The sequence below is a fragment of the Oncorhynchus tshawytscha genome, linkage group LG27 (genome assembly GCF_018296145.1).
Source record: "Oncorhynchus tshawytscha isolate Ot180627B linkage group LG27, Otsh_v2.0, whole genome shotgun sequence".
Taxonomy (NCBI): Eukaryota; Metazoa; Chordata; class Actinopteri; order Salmoniformes; family Salmonidae; genus Oncorhynchus; species Oncorhynchus tshawytscha.
In genome coordinates, this window is record NC_056455.1 from 7809073 (window position 1) to 7828956 (window position 19884).

Here is a 19884-nt window from a genome sequence, read left to right on the forward strand (position 1 = left end):
AGGGGGCGGGGGAAGCTAGAGTGAGGGAGGGGAGAGAGAGGGGGAGGGATGGACTGGAGGGAGAGGAGTTGTGTTTTTGTATATATTAAAGCTGAGGTTGATTTGTAATCAGAAAAAAAAGATAATCTCATCCCATCAGCTGAGCCTCTTTTGGCCTCTGTTTGTGAATGAGAGATTTGTGGGGAGGAGAGGGGGAGAGAAAGAGAGAGAGCAGGGGGGCAAACAGGGAGAAATAGAGAGACAACGGGATATAGAGAGTGGAAAGGAAGAAAGAAAAGACGGAAAAACAGAGGGGTGACCGGACAAACCTAGGAATAAATAATGATAGATGCAGTAGAATCAGCATCAGGCATGGAGGCAGAGAGGCATGTGCTATGATCGGCTGGCTAATTTAGTAAACAGCTCCTGCACTGTATATCTGATGGTGACTCAGGGCATGCTGGGTACTCATCTGATGATGAAGAACAACATCTTAGGGTGCAGGGAAAATGTCAACAGTCTCCTTCCCGTTCTGTTCCACAGAGAGCTGAGAATCAAGCGCAGAGATGGTTCCATGGCGAAGGTGCATAAAGATGGGAGGAATTCCGATATTGCGCCATTGTTTTTAGCACTTGGTCCACAGAGTTCTTCAACTACAGCGTGCAACATGGTTCAATGTGCCGGTAAATGGTTCTTTCAGATTGCCAATGTCTTGGAGCTAGATTTGGGATGATGTATACTGCGCAAAAGCCGACACATAAAAAAGAGTACCGGAGAGCAATGTACAACAACCCGGACACATCAGCATACAGCACGGGGAGAACAATCTAATTAGGAACAGAACAAATAGTGTAAATATGAACCACAGAACGACACGCCTTTACTGTATATATGGTATTGCACATACTCCATTCGATACCATAAAGTTCTGACAGTTACAGGCAAGTCTAGAGCGGTGAGTGGTGAGTGGGCTGGAACTTAAAGTGCATTAGAGGACTTAGTATCAGGGGAAGCAGCAACAACAAGACGAGGCTGGCGCTTGGTAAAAGGTCGCAATCACAGCATGTAAACAAAAACAGCTGTTCCAGTGCCCAAGAGGAGAAAGGGAAATAGACAGAGTGGGGGAGAGGAGAGGAACTTGAAGCCAAAGAGACACATAGGACAGGAACAGAGAGAGAGAGAGAGAGAGAGAGAGAGAGAGAGAGGAAAACAAAATTAAAGGAGGGAGAGGGGGCAGTCCCAGTCTGGCCCAGGGTTATTTGTAGGGCCATTCTGCAATTTCACTCGCAAGGCAGGAGGGGCTTTGGAAAGTGGAGAGTCGAGTTGGATGGATTTGGCCCCTGGTCAGGGAAGGGCTTTGGCTTTATTGGGCTGGGAGTGTGGCTGTGATGAGGGAGACAGCACAGCGGTTGGTGGAGGAGGAGTGCAACTAGGTGAAAGGGGGAGGGGCAAACTTTAAACAGCAGGGAGAATGTTTATCCCGCAGGCAGGCTGGTCAGAGGAGGGGGAAGCCTGCCAGCCGTGTTATTCACTCTGACTTGCTTACATGTGGGAGGACAGATCGGGAGTTCATCAGTGGGCTTTAGAGAAGCGATTCTCAACTGGTGGGTCAGGGAAAGGGAAAATAGAAATATATATACTGTACAAATACTGACCAAAAATATAAAACGATATTACTGAGTTACACTTCATATAAGGAAATCAGTCAATTGCAATAAATAAATGAGGCCCTAATCTATGGATTTCACATGACTGGAAATACAGATATGCATCTGTTGGTCACAGATACCTTGAAAGAAAGGTGGCGCCGTGGAACAGAAAACCAGACAGCATGTGGTGTGACCACCATTTGCCTCATGCATCTCCTTTGCATAGAGTTTATCAGGCTGTTGATTGTGGCCTTTGGAATGTTGTCCCACTTCCCTTCAATGGCTGAAGTTTAGTTGTTGCTGCTTCACAGGCCTTGGCCCAGGGGCTTCAGCCCCGGTGAGCCCCTGCATTACTCCGGCCCTGAGTTGATTAACATTCTTCATCAAGAATATCAGCAAACTTGTATTATTGGCAATGAAAGAGGTGGGAACGTTATTCCCATGTCATATAATTGCTACATTACTATCAATATAGCATTACAAATCATTTTCCAGGTTGTATTTTGATGATTATTTTTCGTGAAGCGAATATTGGGGTCCAACTGAGAACCTGATTCAATTTGGGTCCCGAGGCGAAACAAGTTGAGAAGCATGGCTTTAGAGGGTTTGGCTTCATCGCCTTCTCTGCACACATCTACCTCCTGTGTCAGTGAAAGAGTGAAAAAGCCTGGGGCTCTTGGAAGAATAAGAGCCAGACATCCTGGAAAGAGAATACATCAACAGAAACACGCCATAAAACTCCTGGAATTGACTCTGGCAGCTGCAGGGCACACACATAAACACACACAGAGAGAGAAGACTGCATCTCCTATGACAGACTGGAGTATGTAACTCTAACCTCTCCTAAATGGGGCATCTCTGTCCATGTGACAGTCAAAAGGGCAGGGGTTGACAGGGCTTCTCCCCAAAGTTATTACAGCCCCCCAGAGGCAAGTTCAGCCCGGGCTCAGATCTGCTCTGGCTCAATGAGCTCAGACTAAGCAGAGTTTGAAAGCTGGTCCCATAGAATGACATACAGTGGCGTGCGAAAGTATTCAGTCTCCTTGACATTTTTCCTATTTTGTTGCCTTACAACCTGGAATTAAAATTGATTTTTTTGGGGGGGTTGTATCATTTGATTTACACAATATGCCTATGACTTTGAAGATGCTAAATATTTTTTTATTGTGAAACAAACAAGAAATAAGACAAAAAAACTGAACTTGAGCGTGCATAACTATTCACCCCCCCCAAAAGTCAATACTTTGTAGAGCCACCTTTTGCAGCAATTACAGCTGCATGTCTCTTGGGGTATATGTCTCTATAAGCTTGGCACATCTAGCCACAGGGATTTTTGTCCATTCTTCAAGGCAAAACTGCTCCAGCTCCTTCAAGTTAGATGGATTCGGCTGGTGTACATCAATCTTTAAGTCATACCACAGATGCTCAATTGGATTGAGGTCTGGGCTTTGACTAGGCCATTCCAAGACATTTAAATGTTTCCCCTTAAACCACTCGAGTGTTGCTTTAGCAGTATGCTTAGGGTCATTGTCCTGCTGGACAGTGAACCGCCATCCCAGTCTCAAATCTCTGGAAGACTGAAAAAGGTTTCCCTCAAGCATTAATTTGGCGTATTTAGCGCCATCCATCATTCCTTCAATTCTGACCAGCTTCCCAGTCCCTGCCGATACAAAACATCCCCACAGCATGATGCTTCCACCACCATGCTTCACTGTGGGGATGGTGCTCTCAGGGTGATGAGAGGTGTTGGGTTTGCACCAGACATAGCGTTTTCCTTGAGGGCCAAAAAGCTCACTTTTAGTCTCATCTGACCAGTGTACCTTCTTCCATATGTTTGGGAAGTCTCCCACATGACTTTTAGTGATCACCAAATGTGTTTGCTTATTTCTTTTCTTTAAGCAATGGCTTTTTCTGGCCACTCTTCCGTAAATCCCAGCTCTGTGGAGTGTATGGCTTAAAGTAGTCCTATGGACAGATACTCCCATCTATGCAGCTCCTTCAGGGTTATCTTTGGTCTCTTTGTTGCCTCTCTGATTAATAACCTCCTTGCCTGGTCTGTGACTTTTGGTGGGCAGCCCTCTCTTGGCAGGTCTGCTGTGGTGCTATATTCGTTCCATTTTTTAATAATGGATTTAATGGTGCTCCGTGGGATGTTCAAAGTTTTGAAAATAAATGTATAACCCAACCCTGATCTGTACTTCTCCACAACTTTGTCCTTGACCTGTTTTAGAGCTCCTTGGTCTTCATGGTGCCGCTTGCTTGGTGGTGCCCCTTGCTTATTGTTTCAGATTCTGGGGCCTTTCAGAACAGGTGTATACATACTGAAATCATATGACAGATCATGTGACACTTAGATTGCACACAGGTGGACTTGATTTAACTAATTATGTGACTTCTGAAGGTAATTGGTTGCAACAGATCTTAGTTAGGAGTTTCATAGCAAAGGGGGTGAATTCATAAACTCAGCAAAAAAAGAAACGGCCCTTTTTCAGGACCCTGTCTTTCAAAGATAATCTGTAAAAATCCAAATAACTTCACAGAGCTTCATTTGTAAAGGGTTTTAACACTGTTTCCCATGCTTGTTCAATGACCCATAAACAATGAATGAAGATGCACCTGTGGAACAGTCCTTAAGGTCACAGTCACACTAACAGCTTACAGACGGTAGGCAATTAAGGTCACAGTTATGAAAACATAGGACACTAAAGAGGCATTTCTACTGACTCTAAAAAACACACACAAAAAAAGATGCCCAGAGTCCCTGCTCATCTGCGTGAATGTGCCTTAGGCATGCTGCAAGGAGGCATGAGGACTGCAGATGTGGCCAGGGCAATAAATTGCAATGTCCGTACTGTGAGACGCATAAGACAGCGATACAGGGAGACAGAACAGCTGATCATCCTCTCAGTGGCAGACATGTGTAACAACACCTGCACAGGATCGGTACATCCGAAAATCACACCTGCAGGGCAGGTACAAGATGGCAAAAACAACTGACCGACCAAGTTACACCAGGAACACACAATCCCTCCATCAGCACTCAGACTGTCCGCAATAGGCTGAGAAAGGCTGGACTAAGGGCTTGTAGGCATGTTGTAAGGCAGGTCCTCACCAGACATTACCGGCAACAACTTCGCCTATGGGCACAAACCCACCGTCGCTGGACCAGACAGGACTGGCAAAAAGTGCTCCTCTCTGACAAATCGGGGTTTTGTCTCACCAGGGGTGATGGTCAGATTCGCATTTATCGTCGAAGGAATGAGCGTTACACCGAGGACTGTACTCTGGAGCGGGATCGATTTGGAGGTGGAGGGTCCGACATGGTCTGGGACGGTGTGTCACATCATCATTGGACTGAGCTTGTTGTCATTGCAGGCAATTTTAACATTGTGCGTTACAAGGAAGACATCATACTCCCTCATGTGGTACCCTTCCTGCAGGCTCATCCCGACATGACCCTCTAGCATGACAATGCCACCAGCCATACTGCTCGTTCTGTGCGTGATTTCCTGAAAGACAGGAATTTCAGTGTTCTGCCATGGCCAGCGAAGAGCCCGGATCTCAATCCCATTGAGCATGTCTGGGACCTGTTGGATCGGAGGGTGAGGGCTAGGGCCATTCCCCCCAGAAATGTCCGTGCAGGTGCCTTGGTGGAAGAGTGGGGTAACATCTCACAGCAAGAACTGGCAAATCTGGTGCAGTCCATGAGGAGGAGATGCACTGCAGTACTTAATGCAGCTGGTGGCCACACCAGATGCTGACTGTTACTTTTGATTTTGACCCCCCCCCCCTTTGTTCAGGGGCACAGTATTCCATTTCTGTTAGTCACATGTCTTTGGAACTTGTTCAGTTTATGTCTCAGTTGTTGAATCTTGTTATGTTCATACAAATATTTACATATGTTAAGTTTGCTGAAAATAAACGCAGTTGACAGTGAGATTACTTTTTTTTATTGCTGAGTTTAAGCACGCACCACTTTTCCATATTTAAAAAATATATATATATTTTCTGAAACAAGTTTTTTTTTTCATTTCACTTCACCAATTTGGACTATTTTGTAAACTCCAAATAAAAATCCATTTAACTTACAGGTTGTAATGCAACAAAATAGGAAAAACACCAAGGGGTGAATACTGTGCAAGACACTGTAATAGTCAACTATAGAACCTCTGTGGCTGGTCCTATTTACAGAGACGATCATACTATGTAAAGAAACGTAGGTGCCTACGTACATGGAGATGGCAAGGCTTTGGAAAGGTAATGGACCATTGAAACTATAATCCACACCCCCACTCAGTCGGGTCCAATCCTGCCCCACCCTAATTCCTCATGAGCGCCAGCCAAGTGTTCTGTTGGTAATAAGCTGAAGCATCTGGGGTTTGGACGTCAAAAGCAACGTAAAATGTGAAATCATTCATTTATAAGGATCACAGAGAGGCTTTGTCCCAGGACAGCAGGTGTTCTCGTAATTCATAGCAGGTCACACAGAAAGAGAGTGTTTATCAGTCCTCACTTCACTCATCCCTCCGCTCTCCACCTGCGTTACCTCGCTGACACATCACAGCTGGCAAATACTAACTATGTGTTCACATCATACAATGATTCTGGTCATGTAGTGGTTATAGGGTATGGGATGGCACTGTGGGAACCAGATGAATATGCATACGGTCATGCGTGCAAGTAGAAACACACGCACAGAAAGAGAGGTTGAGAGAGAGAGAGAGCGTGCGAGAGAGAGAGAGACAAGCGAGAGGGAGAGAGAGAGAGAGACAGAGCGAGAGAAAGAGGGAGAGAGAGACAGAAGGAGAGAGAGAGAGACAGAGAGAAAGACAGAGCGAGAGAGAGCGAGAGAGAGCGAGAGAGAGAGAGAGAGACAGAGTGAGAGAGCGAGAGAGACAGAGCGAGAGAAAGAGGGAGGGAGAGACAGAGAGAGAGAGAGAGAGAGAGAGAGAGAGAGAGAGAGAGAGATTATTGTACCATAAGGACTATGATGATGACAATGCCAGACACTGAGCATACTGAGAAAGTGAGTACTCTGGCTCTGGCCTGGACCTACATCCATCTGGAATGTGTTAGGACAACAGGCACACTCACCAAATGATGGGATAATCCCTGGGAGATGGAGAAAAAGAGAGAGAGAGAGGAACAGAGTAGGGAAAAAGAGAGAATCACAAAGCACATGTTGACATGGACCAGGTCCACTGTGAGAGGTGGATTACAGAAGAGGCAGGGGGAAGAAGTGATGAAAAGATCCATGGTAGGAACTCTTTGTGTCCAAAGTCCACCATCTACTGGTAGAAAAGGAGATGCAGCAATGAAACAAACAGAAAGCATGCCGGGATGCAGTGTCACTTAATATCCTATAGATGTCGATCTTGCCTCATATTTTATCATGTGAATAATCCCCTGACACTGACATCTAAACATGGTACTGTAGCAGATGAAGGACATTATGACAGGAGAGGAGGTAGCTATGACTAGGGCAGTGATTTATTTAGGCCTCTCTCTCTCTCTCGCTCTCTCTTTCTCTCTCTCTCTCTCTCTCTCTTTCTCTCTACCCTTCTCTCTCTCTCTTTCTCTCTACCTCTCTCACTCCCTCTTTATCACCCTCTTTCTGTCCTTCTCTCTTTCTCTCTCTCCTCTTTTTCTCTCTCTCTCTTTCTCTCTACCTACCTCTCTCTCCCTCTCTCTTTCTCTCTACCTACCTCTCTCTCCCTCTCTATCTCTCCCTCTGTCTCTCCCCTTTCTCTCATTCTCTCTCTCTTCTTCTCTTTTTCTCTCTTTCCTTCTTTCTCTTGAAATATCTCTCCCTCCCTCCCTCCCTCTACACCCCCAAGCCCCTCACTCATATCATCAATAATATATGGGCCCTTGTTTCCACTGCCACAATTAATCCTCTATCGTTACTATAATTAAAAGGCAGAAATCCCACAAGATGGTTCAGCTTGGCCGGGCATGGTCTGGCACGGGAACTGATGAAGAATCCCTGAGCCACGCACACCCTGTAGCCACACACACACAGACACACACACACACAGAGACACACACACACAGACTCCCAGTTAGTCAGGCAGTCTAACTAGACAGACAAACAGACAGACAGATAAACAGACAGATTGGGAGACACGTAAGCAAAGCACAAAGTAGTGTGAGTACCTTTCTCCACCTCCATACAGACACACACACACACATGGACCCACACACAGACCAATGTGGCTGGTATCCACGGCAGCCAGAGCCAGGCAGCACAGAGACAGAGAGGTGGAGCTGTCTGATGCTGCAATTAGGACCACACTGTCTTGGTGAGCGGAGAGCGCACAGGGATGAATATTTCAGACCAGAGATCTCTATGGGCACCTATGATGTGTCCTGGCAGACCTACAAACACACAAACACAGACAGAGCTGCCAGGGCTGCTGTTTGCCTCTCAACTAGGCTACATTGCCATTAGCTTCAAACCTGATACATGAGCTGAACCACAAACTGACTGTATTCATGAACTTGCTCTTTTCTCTTCACTTCTTCAATCTTGTAATGATTTTTACGAAGCTCCAGTGCACACACACTCTTATGGCCACATAGAAACACATACACATACACACACAGATGAGCAGTAGCAGCACTCCCCCTGGTGTGTGTTCATTGTGGATGCTGGCTGCACACAGACCTCCTCCTGCCCCTTCATCCTCGGCCCCATCTCCACTTGATTTATCGCTCTCTAATACCACTGCACTAATTAGTCAAGTAATTAATTAATAGGCATTTGCATTTGTGCATATGCAATTAGGAGGCTGGAGAGAGGAGAGTGCAGATGGGGTCTGCGAGTCTGGTGGGGGAGGGTGTGTGTGTGTGTGTGTGTGTGTGTGTGTGTGTGTGTGTGTGTGTGTGTGTGTGTGTGTGTGTGTGTGTGTGTGTGTGTGTGTGTGTGTGTGTGTGTGTGTGTGTGTGTGTGTATGTGTGTGTGTAAATACGTGTAATCTGGTCAGAATCGTGGTAGTGTGGGACGCTGGGAGGTGACAGGTACAGGGGTGAGGCAAAAAGACTTTGACACCCCTGTGGTAGACAATCTGACCAACCAATCCACTGCAGCCAATGAGAGTCACAGTGTTGATGTACATGTGAGTGTTGCACCTAAAGGACTACGCCATTGAAGGGTCTCTAAATTATAGTTTATATTGGGTGGTTGTCAACAGACAAGGATAACACCCAGGTGGTTCATACTTGAGAACCACCGCACTTAACCATGGAAAGGTGACTGGGAATATGGCCGAATACAAACAGTGTAGTTATTCCCTCCGCAAGGCAATCAAACAGGTGAAATGTCAGTTTAGAGACAAAGTGGAGTCGCAAGTCAACGGCTCAGAAACTAGGTGTATGTGGCATTGTCTACAGACAATCACGGACTACAACAGGAAAACCAGCCACGTCACCGACACCAACTTCTTGCTAAACACCTTCTTCACCCGCTTTGAGGCCCGGTACCAAGGTCTTCTCCGTGGCTGACGTGAGTAAGACATTTAAACGCGTTAACCCTCGCAAAGCTGCCGGCCCAGACGGCATCCCTAGCCGGGTCCTCACAGCATGCGCAGATTAGCTGGCAGGTGTGTTTACGCACATATTCAATCTCTCCTTATCCCAGTCTGCTGTCCCCCGGTTCAAGATGGCCACCATTATTCCTGTACCCAAGAAGGCAAAGGTTACTGAACTAAAGGACTATTGCCCCATGGCAATTCACTTCTGTCATCATGAAGTGCTTTTTAGTCACAAGTCAAGGATCGTATCACCTCCACCTTACCTGTCACCCTAGACCCACTTCAATTTTCTTACCGCCCCAATAGGTCCACAGACGATGCAATCACCATCACACAGAACACTGCCCTATCCCAACTAGACAAGAGGTATACCTATGTAAGAATGCTGTTCATTGACTACAGCTCAGCATTCAACACCATAGTACCCTCCAAACTCATCATTAAGCTTGAGGCCCTGGGTCTGAACCCCGCCCTGTGCAATTGGGTCCTGGACATCCTGACGGGCCGCCCCCCAGGTGGTGAAGGTAGGAAACAACATCTCCACTTTGCTGATCCTCAACACTGGGGCCCCACAAGGGTGCGTTCTCAGCCCCCTCCCGTACACCCTGTTCACCCACGACTGCGTGGCCATGCATGCCTCCAACTCAATCATCAAGTTTGCAGATGACACAACAGTAATAGACTTGATTATCAACAACAACGAGACAGCCTACAGGGAGGAGGTGAGGGCACTCGGAGTGTGGTGTCAGGAAAACAACTTCTCACTCAACGTCAACAAAACAAAGGAGATGACCGTGGACTCCAGGAAACAGCAGAGGGAGCACCCGCCCTATCCACATCGACGGGACAGCAGTGGAGAAGGTGTTCCTCGGCGTACACATCACGTACAGATGCACAATTGAGAGCATCCTCTCGGGCTGTATCGTCGCCTGGTACAGCAACTGCACCGCCCACAACCGCAAGGCTCTCCAGAGGGTGGTGCGGTCTACACAACGCATCACCGGGGGCAAACTACCTGCCCTCCAGGACACCTACAGCACCCATTGTCACAGGAAGGCCAAAAAGATCATCAAGGACAACAACCACCCAAGCCACTGCCTGTTCACTCTGCTACCATCCAGAAGGCGAGGTCAGTACAGGTGCATCAAAGCTGGGAACGAGAGACTGCAAAACAGCTTCTATCTGAAGGCCATCAGACTGTTAAACAGCCATCACTAACACAGAGAGGCTGCTGCCTATATACAGACTTGAAATCATTGGCCACTTTAATAAATAGATCACTAGTCACTTTAATAATGCCACTTTAATAATGTTTACATATTTTGCATTACTCATCTCACATGTACAGTTTGGCAAAAAAAGTATTTAGTCAGCCACCAATTGTGCAAGTTCTCCCACTTAAAAAGATGAGAGAGGCCTGTAATTTTCATCATAGGTACACTTCAACTATGACAGACAAAATTAGAGAAAGAAATCCAGAAAATCACATTGTAGGATTTTTTATGAATTTATTTGCAAATTATGGTGGAAAATAAGTAATTGGTCAATAACAAAAGTTTATCTCAATACTTTGTTATATACCGTTTGTTGGCAATGACAGAGGTCAAACGTTTTCTGTAAGTCTTCACAAGGTTTTCACACACTGTTGCTGGTATTTTGGCCCATTCCTCCATGCAGATCTCCTCTAGAGCAGTGATGTTTTGGGGCTGTTGCTGGGCAACACGGACTTTCAACTCCCTCCAAAGATTTTCTATGGGGTTGAGATCTGGAGACGGGCTAGGCCACTTCAGGACCTTGAAATGCTTCTTACGAAGCCACTCCTTCGTTTCCCGGGCGGTGTGTTTGGGATCATTGTCATGCTGAAAGACTCAGCCACGTTTTATCTTCAATGCCCTTGCTGATGGAAGGAGGTTTTCACTCCATTAATTCGCCCCATTCATTCTTTCCTTTACACGGATCAGTCGTCCTGGTTCCTTTGCAGAAAAACAGCCCCCAAAGCATGATGTTTCCACCCCCATGCTTCACAGTAGGTATGGTGTTCTTTGGATGCAACTCAGCATTCTTTGTCCTCCAAACACGACGAGTTGAGTTTTTACCAAAAAGTTATATTTTGGTTTCATCTGACCATCTGACCATATACCTTATTCTGGATCATCCAAATGCTCACTAGCAAACTTCAGAGGGGCCTGGACATGTACTGGCTTAAGCAGGGGGACACGTCTGGCACTGCAGGATTTGAGTCCCTGGCGGTGTAGTGTGTTACTGATGGTAGGCTTTGTTACTTTGGTCCCAGCTCTCTGCAGGTCATTCACTAGGTCCCCCCATGTGGTTCTGGGATTTTTTCTCACCCTTCTTGTGATCATTTTGACCCCACGGGGTGAGAACTTGCGTGGAGCCCCAGATCGAGGGAGATTATCAGTGGTCTTGCATGTCTTCCATTTCCTAATAATTGCTCCCACAGTTGATTTCTTCAAACCAAGCTGCTTACCTATTGCAGATTCAGTCTTCCCAGCCTGGTGCAGGTCTACAATTTTGTTTCTGGTGTCCTTTGACAGCTCTTTGGTCTTGGCCATAGTGGAGTTTGGAGTGTGACTGTTTGAGGTTGTGGACAGGTGTCTTTTATACTGATAACAAGTTCAAACAGGTGCCATTAATACAGGTAACGAGTGGAGGAGAGAGGAGCCTCTTAAAGAAAGAAGTTAAAGGTCTGTGAGAGCCAGAAATCTTGCTTGTTTGTAGGTGACCAAATACTTATTTTCCACCATAATTTGCAAATAAATTCATTAAAAATCCTACAATGTGATTTTCTGGATTTTTTTTCTAATTTTGTCTGTCATAGTTGAAGTGTACCTATGATTAAAATTACAGGCCTCTCTCATCTTTTTAAGTGGGAAAACTTGCACAATTGGTGGCTGACTAAATACTTTTTTGCCCCACTGTATATACTGTTTTTTATACCGTGTATTGCATCTTGCCTATGCCGCTTGGTCGTCATTCATCAGGGGCAGCAGGGTAGCCTAGTGGTTAGAGTGTTGGACTAGTAACCAAAGGTTGCAAGTTCAAACCCTGAGCTGACAAGGTACAAATCTGTCATTCTGCCCCTGAACAGGCAGTTAACCTACTAGGCTGTCATTGAAAATAATAATTTGTTCTTAACTTACTTGCCTAGTTAAATAAAGGTTAAAAAAAATGTCTACGTATATATTCTTACTCCATTTCTTTACTTAGATTTGTGTGTATTAGGTAGTTGTTGTGGAATTGTTCGATGTTAGATGTTGTTGCACTGTCAGAACTAGAAGCACAAGCATTTCGCTACACTCGCAATAACATCTGCTAACCATGTGTATGTGACCAATAAAATTTGATTTGATTTGATCTGGCAAAATCCATACACACACACACAAGCGCATCATTTTGCATAAACTCTTCTCAGTATTCTAATTCCAGTCTACAGCCGCCATGTTTGTTGTCTCCTTTAGCCTGTCATTGGCCAAAACGATGCTGTTGACATTTGCCATTTATTTTGGCAAGGTGATTTGAAGGATGATTGGGACTTGTTGAAATGCACGGGTAAGGCAACCCGTGCCCAGCGTCCTCCATTCCCGCCTCCCCAGTGCCCAGTACTGCTGAGGTAGGGCACCAATTTGGCTGGCAGCAGGGCTTGACGTGATGCCTTCCATCCCCCACATTTGGAGGGGTGCCAGGATGCCATCCTCTCTCTCAGCCCGCCGGGGACTGGATGGGACACATTACTGAATGTGCAGAATCATGACCCCCATAGCCACAGCTGTTGCCACACTACTGCTGACCCCGCAGGTGACCCTCCCCTGGTGACTGTCTGACTGGGATCTCTGGGGAGTTGGAGGAGAACCTGGCCCAAGGACATGAACCCACGGTGCTATTTCCCTGCTTCAAAATGTCCCTTTGCCTCTCAATTGTCTGTCATTGCTGTGCCAAAGGACAGACACATGCATGCCAACTTGGACCTGGTGGTCACAGAGCTCGTTTTCCAGATTAACTTCACTAATGCCTGCCTAATGGTGAGATATTGGAGTTGGAACTTGGAATAGAGATAACTCAGGGATACCGATGACACAGGAAGTGGGGAAGAGGAAAGCAGGAATTCGCTGGCTTGCAGCACTCTTCTTTATATCGCCATTGATTTGGTTAGTGTGCCAACGCTCCTCCCACTCTGGGCAACCGCACAGATGCCAGCTCCAACCACCCCCGATCCCCTCCCTCACGGACCCCCGCCCTTATCCCGTCCCTGGTGGGGTTGCACACCTGGGCCCCCATCGTTGTTGCTGTGCAGGAGGACTGGCGCTTGCTCGCCCCGCAGGCACCCCTCAGCGTCTCACTCTGAAAACACCAGCGCTCAAGCAATCTCGTCATCCCTCCTACCTGTGCCCACGTCTAATCTCATCTCACGAGCACCTGTAAAACAACAAACAATCAATAGGGTCTCAATAGCCGAAATGTATCTGTCTATCCGTGTTTATTGAGAGTGAGTGTCATTGATCGTTCTGCCCGTAGAGTCTGCGCGCAATGCTATTTGTTTGGATTGTTTTCCCCCTGAATAGATCACTATAATGCTATTCAATTAGGTACATAAATAGATAAACAATATCGCTTTCTGTTCCCAGGTCTGCAAATGCATCCCAACCCCCTCTCCTTGATCACCGTTGTTTTATGCATGCTATCGTTTAACTTAACCCTTAGGTTAAATGTAAAAAATAATAATAAAGGCAAATACACCAATAATATCCGTTGTCTACAACAAACATTTTTGTTCGCCCATTTTTCTGTTCCCTCTCTTTCACTCGTATTGCCTCGTCTCAGTTTCTCTCTTTTTCTGGCTGTGTGAGCGTGAGCGCAGTGACAGATGGCGGGGCCCTCTTCCCTCGGGAAGACAATCTCTCCGAATGCGGGCGCATGTCAATCACCGGCTCTCATGTGATGGCTCTTGCCAGTGACGTGCCAACCATATGGCCTGGCATCATAGCTGGTATGTAACCCTGCCTAGTAGCGATGCCCACACTGTCTCAGAGCGCGCGCGCGGATAGCACACTGAGCACCCTGCCGCACCTATAGGAGCGTTTGCTCGCGGTCCCAGAAGATGGTCTGAACTCACGCGCTTTCCACCCCTTCAAGAGCTCTCGCGGAGGTAAGTTGGAGTGTAAACAAATCGACGAGTGACCTTCCCAATATGGAAAGTAATTAATTTAATAAATCGAGATTAATAATGCAAGGATAATTCGTGACCGTTTTTTGGTGGATGTTTGTGCCTCCTTGTAAACGTCTGTTTTGAGTTCACTCAGCTAAATGCCATTTTTGAACATTTGGATTATGGTGTAGCTATGGTTCTTCGTTTGGCACGATGTTATACTCCATTTGTCCTTCAACTTTTAACAGCGCGGACCTCCATTCTGTGTGTTAATTATAGGCTAGGAGTGCAATATAATATTTCTTGCTTATTTTGTTCAGAAAACAGCTATGCACAAAGGCAAGCTCTAGTCTACAGCCTATCTCTGTGGACAATCGGAAAAAAAATAGACAACCTTCCTCCGGAATTTAATTAATTTCAATAGTCAGACAGTATAAGGCATTCATTTGATTAGTGAAAAATACATGGAAACATGAGAAACAGAGAGATTAATAGAAAGAGAGATACAGAGGGAGAGAGAGGGGAGGCAGAATTCTTATTCACTGTCAGCTAATTATTTCTGCGTCTCATGGCTTAGATAGAAGATTTATCGATGATTTTATCTGAGTGTTCATCTTGGAGAAAAGGAAAGGGTGGATGGGGCGTTATTGAAAGCGAATGTACAGTAGGCTAATGCGGACATTATTTATTTGTGTTTGTGTAGTTTTATCTTCCACAATTATTCTTTCAACATGTTACATTCCAAATACATCGATGGCTTCCCTAAATCACGCAAGCACCGGCCATGCAAGAGGAGCTTATTGTTGCAATTAAATAATAGTAATAGTTTTCTGAAATGCATTTTTTTATATATTTTTTAAGGACTGCTAAAAGGATACAAAGCCATTTCCGTCTGTAAATGCAAACCTCTCCAACTAAAAGGGGTTTGGAATCGCTCAGTCGTGCATACTGAATTATGTGTGAAATGTTTTTCTTGTAAGGTAGTCTACATGGTCTGTTAATTAAACGTTTTTTTCGTTTTTTTTTAATTGAGCAAATCTCCTGAGCCTGAAATTTCCAAACGAGATTTTGCCTCTGGCACACCCTCGAGATAATTAGCACCGTATTCCTCCTGGTTGACTTTGGGTCCACACACATCACGTAGCCCAACCACAGTTCTCCAGCCTACCAGAGATACAAGAGATTTACAGTGATTTAGGGTGACAATATGTTACTGATTTGAGATGGTTTAAACTGTCCATCTATCATATCTTTGCACTGGCTATTTACATTCAAATACCATCTCGTTTCTCCTTTTCGGATAATTGATGCTATTTTCAAAAAGGCCTCGCTCAATCAACTTCGTATTTTAGGATTATAACATTTGGATGATATTCTAATTGGTGTTTGGGTAAGATATTTACAAATTAAATCTTTGTTGAGTGCCATAATAACAATGTACATTCTTTTTTATTACTATCATTATTATTATTATTATTATTTATTGGCTATCAAAATGGATCTTTGTGGATAATATTAACCCATGTGATCCTATAGTACCTGATAGGCTATAAGGCTGAGCGTGTTAAGACAACAGTGGCTCTGCAGGTGTGGTAGAAGTCATCTCAATGTCAAATGTGACCAAAAATAGGATAGCCTATTAATTAAAATAACTTCCGATATCCACACACAATATTTTGTGATCACCTTCTGACACGATGAGCAACACCAAGGTAGAGAAACTAAAATCAAGAGTATAAATGTGCATGTCCTCTTGCCGTGCTTTTTGTGGAGGTGGGTGGAGCGGTGGAATAGTGCTGGAATGTAGCCAGAAGTATGTGAGCGTCGGGGGGAGTGAAAGTAGGGGCACGTTGCTTCACAGTGCGCCCCACGGGATCTGTAATGTGGCCTGTGCTGTTGAGACCCGCTGCGCGAGGGCAGGAGGGGGGGGGGCACATGGACAACAGCAGGGAATTAAATAAGGGACCGGTTGGGCGATAGACCCGGGTGTTCACTGAAATGTTTCTGATGGCATGCTGTTTTAGTTCCTCCCAAACACGTCTAATTTCAGTCTTATTATGCTACTCATGTCCTCTGCCTTTATCATGAAGAGATATTAATCCAAACTTGATTGAGAATTATCCCATTGTTGTTGAATGCATTTCATTACGTTCTTGTTTTTTCCTTCAGCCCTTTTCTGATTTGAAATGTCCTCACTCCTCAGACAACTTTCTTTATCTCTTTCAGTGCCGCAATGTTGACTAGGCTGTTCAGTGACCCGTCGCTGCTTCCCGACATGCATAAGTATTCGGCCTGGGCAGAGGACAGCGAGAGCGAGGACTCGAAGACCAAGGATGATGAGGATCACTGCCGCGTGGGCGATGACGACATGGATGTCCCCGACCTGAGAAGCAGCCGGGCACATTCTGAGATCGGCGGTGAAGACGAGGACGACGACGAGGCGGATGAGGACGAAGGAGAGGACGGTGCAGAGGGGGACGGGCCCAAAAAACGGGGCCCTAAGAAGCGTAAAATGACACCTGCGCGTATCGAGCGATCCAAGTTGCGTCGTCAAAAGGCAAACTCACGGGAGAGGACACGCATGCACGACCTGAACTCTGCGCTCGACAATCTGCGTAAAGTCGTGCCCTGTTACTCAAAAACGCAGAAGCTCTCCAAAATTGAGACTCTCCGTTTGGCCAAGAACTATATCTGGGCCCTCTCTGAGATCCTGCGCTCCGGGAAGAAGCCTGATCTTGTGTCTTACGTGCAGACGCTGTGTAAAGGACTGTCCCAACCCACGACCAACCTGGTTGCGGGTTGTCTGCAGCTCAACTCCCGAAACTTCCTAACGGAGCAGTGTCCGGAGGGGGGACGGTATCCCAGCTCCAACTCCTTCTCCATGCATCCTTACCCCTACCAGTGCTCCCGCCTCTCCAGCCCTCAGTACCAGTCTGGTTCCAACTCGCATCCCTTACGGACACACGGGTACTGCTCAGCCTACGATTCGCTGTACGGTGGCAGTGGATCTCCAGAATACAACAGCCCAGAGTATGAGGGGCCCATCTCCCCTCCCGTGTGCATCAATGGCAACTTTTCTCTGAAGCACCAGGGCACTACGTCCCCCGAGGTAGCCGAGAAAGGCTATCATTACTCTATGCATTACTCCGGCCTGGCCGGCTCTCGCCCCACTGCTGGCCACATATACGGTTCTTCAGGGGTGCGGAGCAGCATCCACTCCGAAAACGTATCGCCTTACCACGACATGCACCTGCACCACGAAAGGGCCCCCGTCCCCGTGTACGATGAACTCAATGCGTTTTTCCACAACTGAAACAGCAGTAATTTTGCCATGCGTGGGAGTCTTCTTGCAATCAACAATCAATTAGTTGCCCACCTTTGGCAAGGCGCGTGCACGGTCACACCCCCTCCCCTAAAACTTAGTCCCAAAGGACTATGACACCAGACACGGATCATTGTGGAAAAAACGTTTTATTTATTGTTTTTCTATGTCCTTTTATATAATTGTATTTATTTTGTATCTATTCTGTGACGATGGGATGCTGTGAAAATGTTGCATTTGAAATGGAATGTGTACAGATTTGACGGTGATTGACGTATGGATTATTATTGAAATAGCTAGTTAAACAGAGTTAAAATGCAACCCCATAGTCACGTTTATAACATTGTAACAACCGATGATGCTGTAACTAATTTGGAAATAGAGGATTCAATTAAGAAGCAAGCAGTGCACTTAAAAGCAAGCATGTCGAAGAGATAGGAAGATATATATTTTCAAATGTCGACAAATGGCAACAGCTATGTCAGAACATTAAACATATTTCACCTCTATGCAAGAAATAGCCTACGCCAAACAATTATACAAGGACCAATTACAGGCTATATCTAAAATAGTGTACATTAAATTAAATTACATTAAATGAATTGAACACTTCTCAACAATATCATTTCATTGCTTCTCGGCCCCTATTCTGACTTACCATAACACACACGGGAGGAATTGCTTGACGTCTATTTGTTTATTTTATTGAGGGACATAGATTCAAGTGGGAACGTTATGTCCTCACCATAATGACACAGAGAATACAATTTTCGAGCCCTAGAATATCACCAATGGATAAGGAAAAGCAAAGGAAAAGCAAAGAATATTTGGCAGATTAGGCCTATAAGGCTAAAGCCAACATTTAAAATGAGTGATTCTAAAGAAGCAGATATTGGGCTACCAGCTCCGGCTGGTCAAGTCCTTCTTATGTAAACGATTCGATAGTGTTTACGTTCATTAGATTAGGCTACCTTTCATGGATTTGCAAGTTTGCACTATGTTTTAGATGTCATTAAAATGCAATTGAAAAGGGTTTAATGTAAGCCAATAGCCCTTGGCTTTTGTACATCTACAATCATGTCAGTGACGGAACGAAGAATCGGATATGCCGAAAATAAAATTAACACAATATTTCATGTCATGCCACAGGAATAAATACGGCAAGTCAAGTAACTTTCTAATCAATCGAACACATTGACTTGTTGAATAGGCCTATTTCTAAAAGTGCAAGGGCCAGGATTTAGCACTCAATTTCGAAATAGTCGAAGTTATATCAGAAGGTCGATATATTGCACTGAAATGACAGGATGGTTATCGTTATTATTATTTACAAACAGTATTATTCCATGCATCATTTTGTCTATACTAACTAAATCAATGCAAATATTTCCACTAAGGGTCCCCCGAGTCGTCAACATGTGTTGCATTTTTCATTGAAAGCGAAAATGAAAACTTTGTATTTAAACAATGTGTGTGTGTGTGTGTGGTAAAATAAAAGGATAATCCATTAAATTGTGCTACATCATTTCATTTTAAACCTATATCCAAGTTGTGACTCGGTAAACGTTGTCCTTTCTCGTTGAAATCCAGAACCATTACATAATGTTAAAAAAGTATCGGCTGTCTCGATGGTTAAGTTATCAGTATGATCATCAACTATGTAAGGGCTATATTATATTCTTCCTATGATTATTCGTATCATTGGAAATGCTCTATGACATGGTGATTCAGTGTGGCCTGGAAAGGGATGGGTTTAACATCAAACATCCCCATATCGCTCTGCTTTCGGGAAGTGCGTCAGGCTATTGGAAGAAGTAGCATCCCTTGACACGTGACTCTAACAGGTTTAATATAGCAGATTTATAAGCTATGTCAATATGTTGCAGTAAATCACATTCTTCAATTGAGCCCGCAAAAAAAGTGTTGTAGAATGAGTTCGAAAGCCATATTCGAAAGACTTCCACTTGTGGGAGACGATAAAACATTTCTAATGATTCGGCATAGAGGCACAAACGGGAATTCTAGGATCTAATCAACAGGCCAACACCATCTTTCCGGAACACAACGAACATATTACAAAGACAAACGTGTCAACAAAGAAGCCCTGCAATGGACTCTAATGAGTTGAACAGCAGGATCTGGACAGATTGGGAAAAGGCCCCCCGGTTCTGCAGGCGAGCCAAAATCCCTAACAGTTACCAAAGGGCCTGTCTGAAGCTTTCGGGGATTTCTAGGATG

At 45.2% G+C, this 19884-nt stretch overlaps 1 protein-coding gene across 1 annotated transcript; it reads left to right on the forward strand.

The window, feature by feature from the left end:
* The first annotated feature begins 14198 nt into the window (after positions 1-14198).
* On the forward strand, positions 14199-18173 carry LOC112236135 (neurogenic differentiation factor 2-like). The gene is made up of 2 exons (XM_024404712.1): positions 14199-14324; positions 16551-18173. The coding sequence occupies exon 2, from the start codon at positions 16558-16560 to the stop codon at positions 17635-17637; it is 1080 nt and encodes a 359-aa protein (XP_024260480.1). The 5' UTR covers positions 14199-14324; positions 16551-16557; the 3' UTR covers positions 17638-18173.
* The last annotated feature ends 1711 nt before the right edge of the window (positions 18174-19884 follow it).

Bases quoted from the DNA above. Each gene is read 5' to 3' on its own strand.
- LOC112236135 (XM_024404712.1), top strand. From the start codon at position 16,558: ATGTTGACTAGGCTGTTCAGTGACCCGTCGCTGCTTCCCGACATGCAT.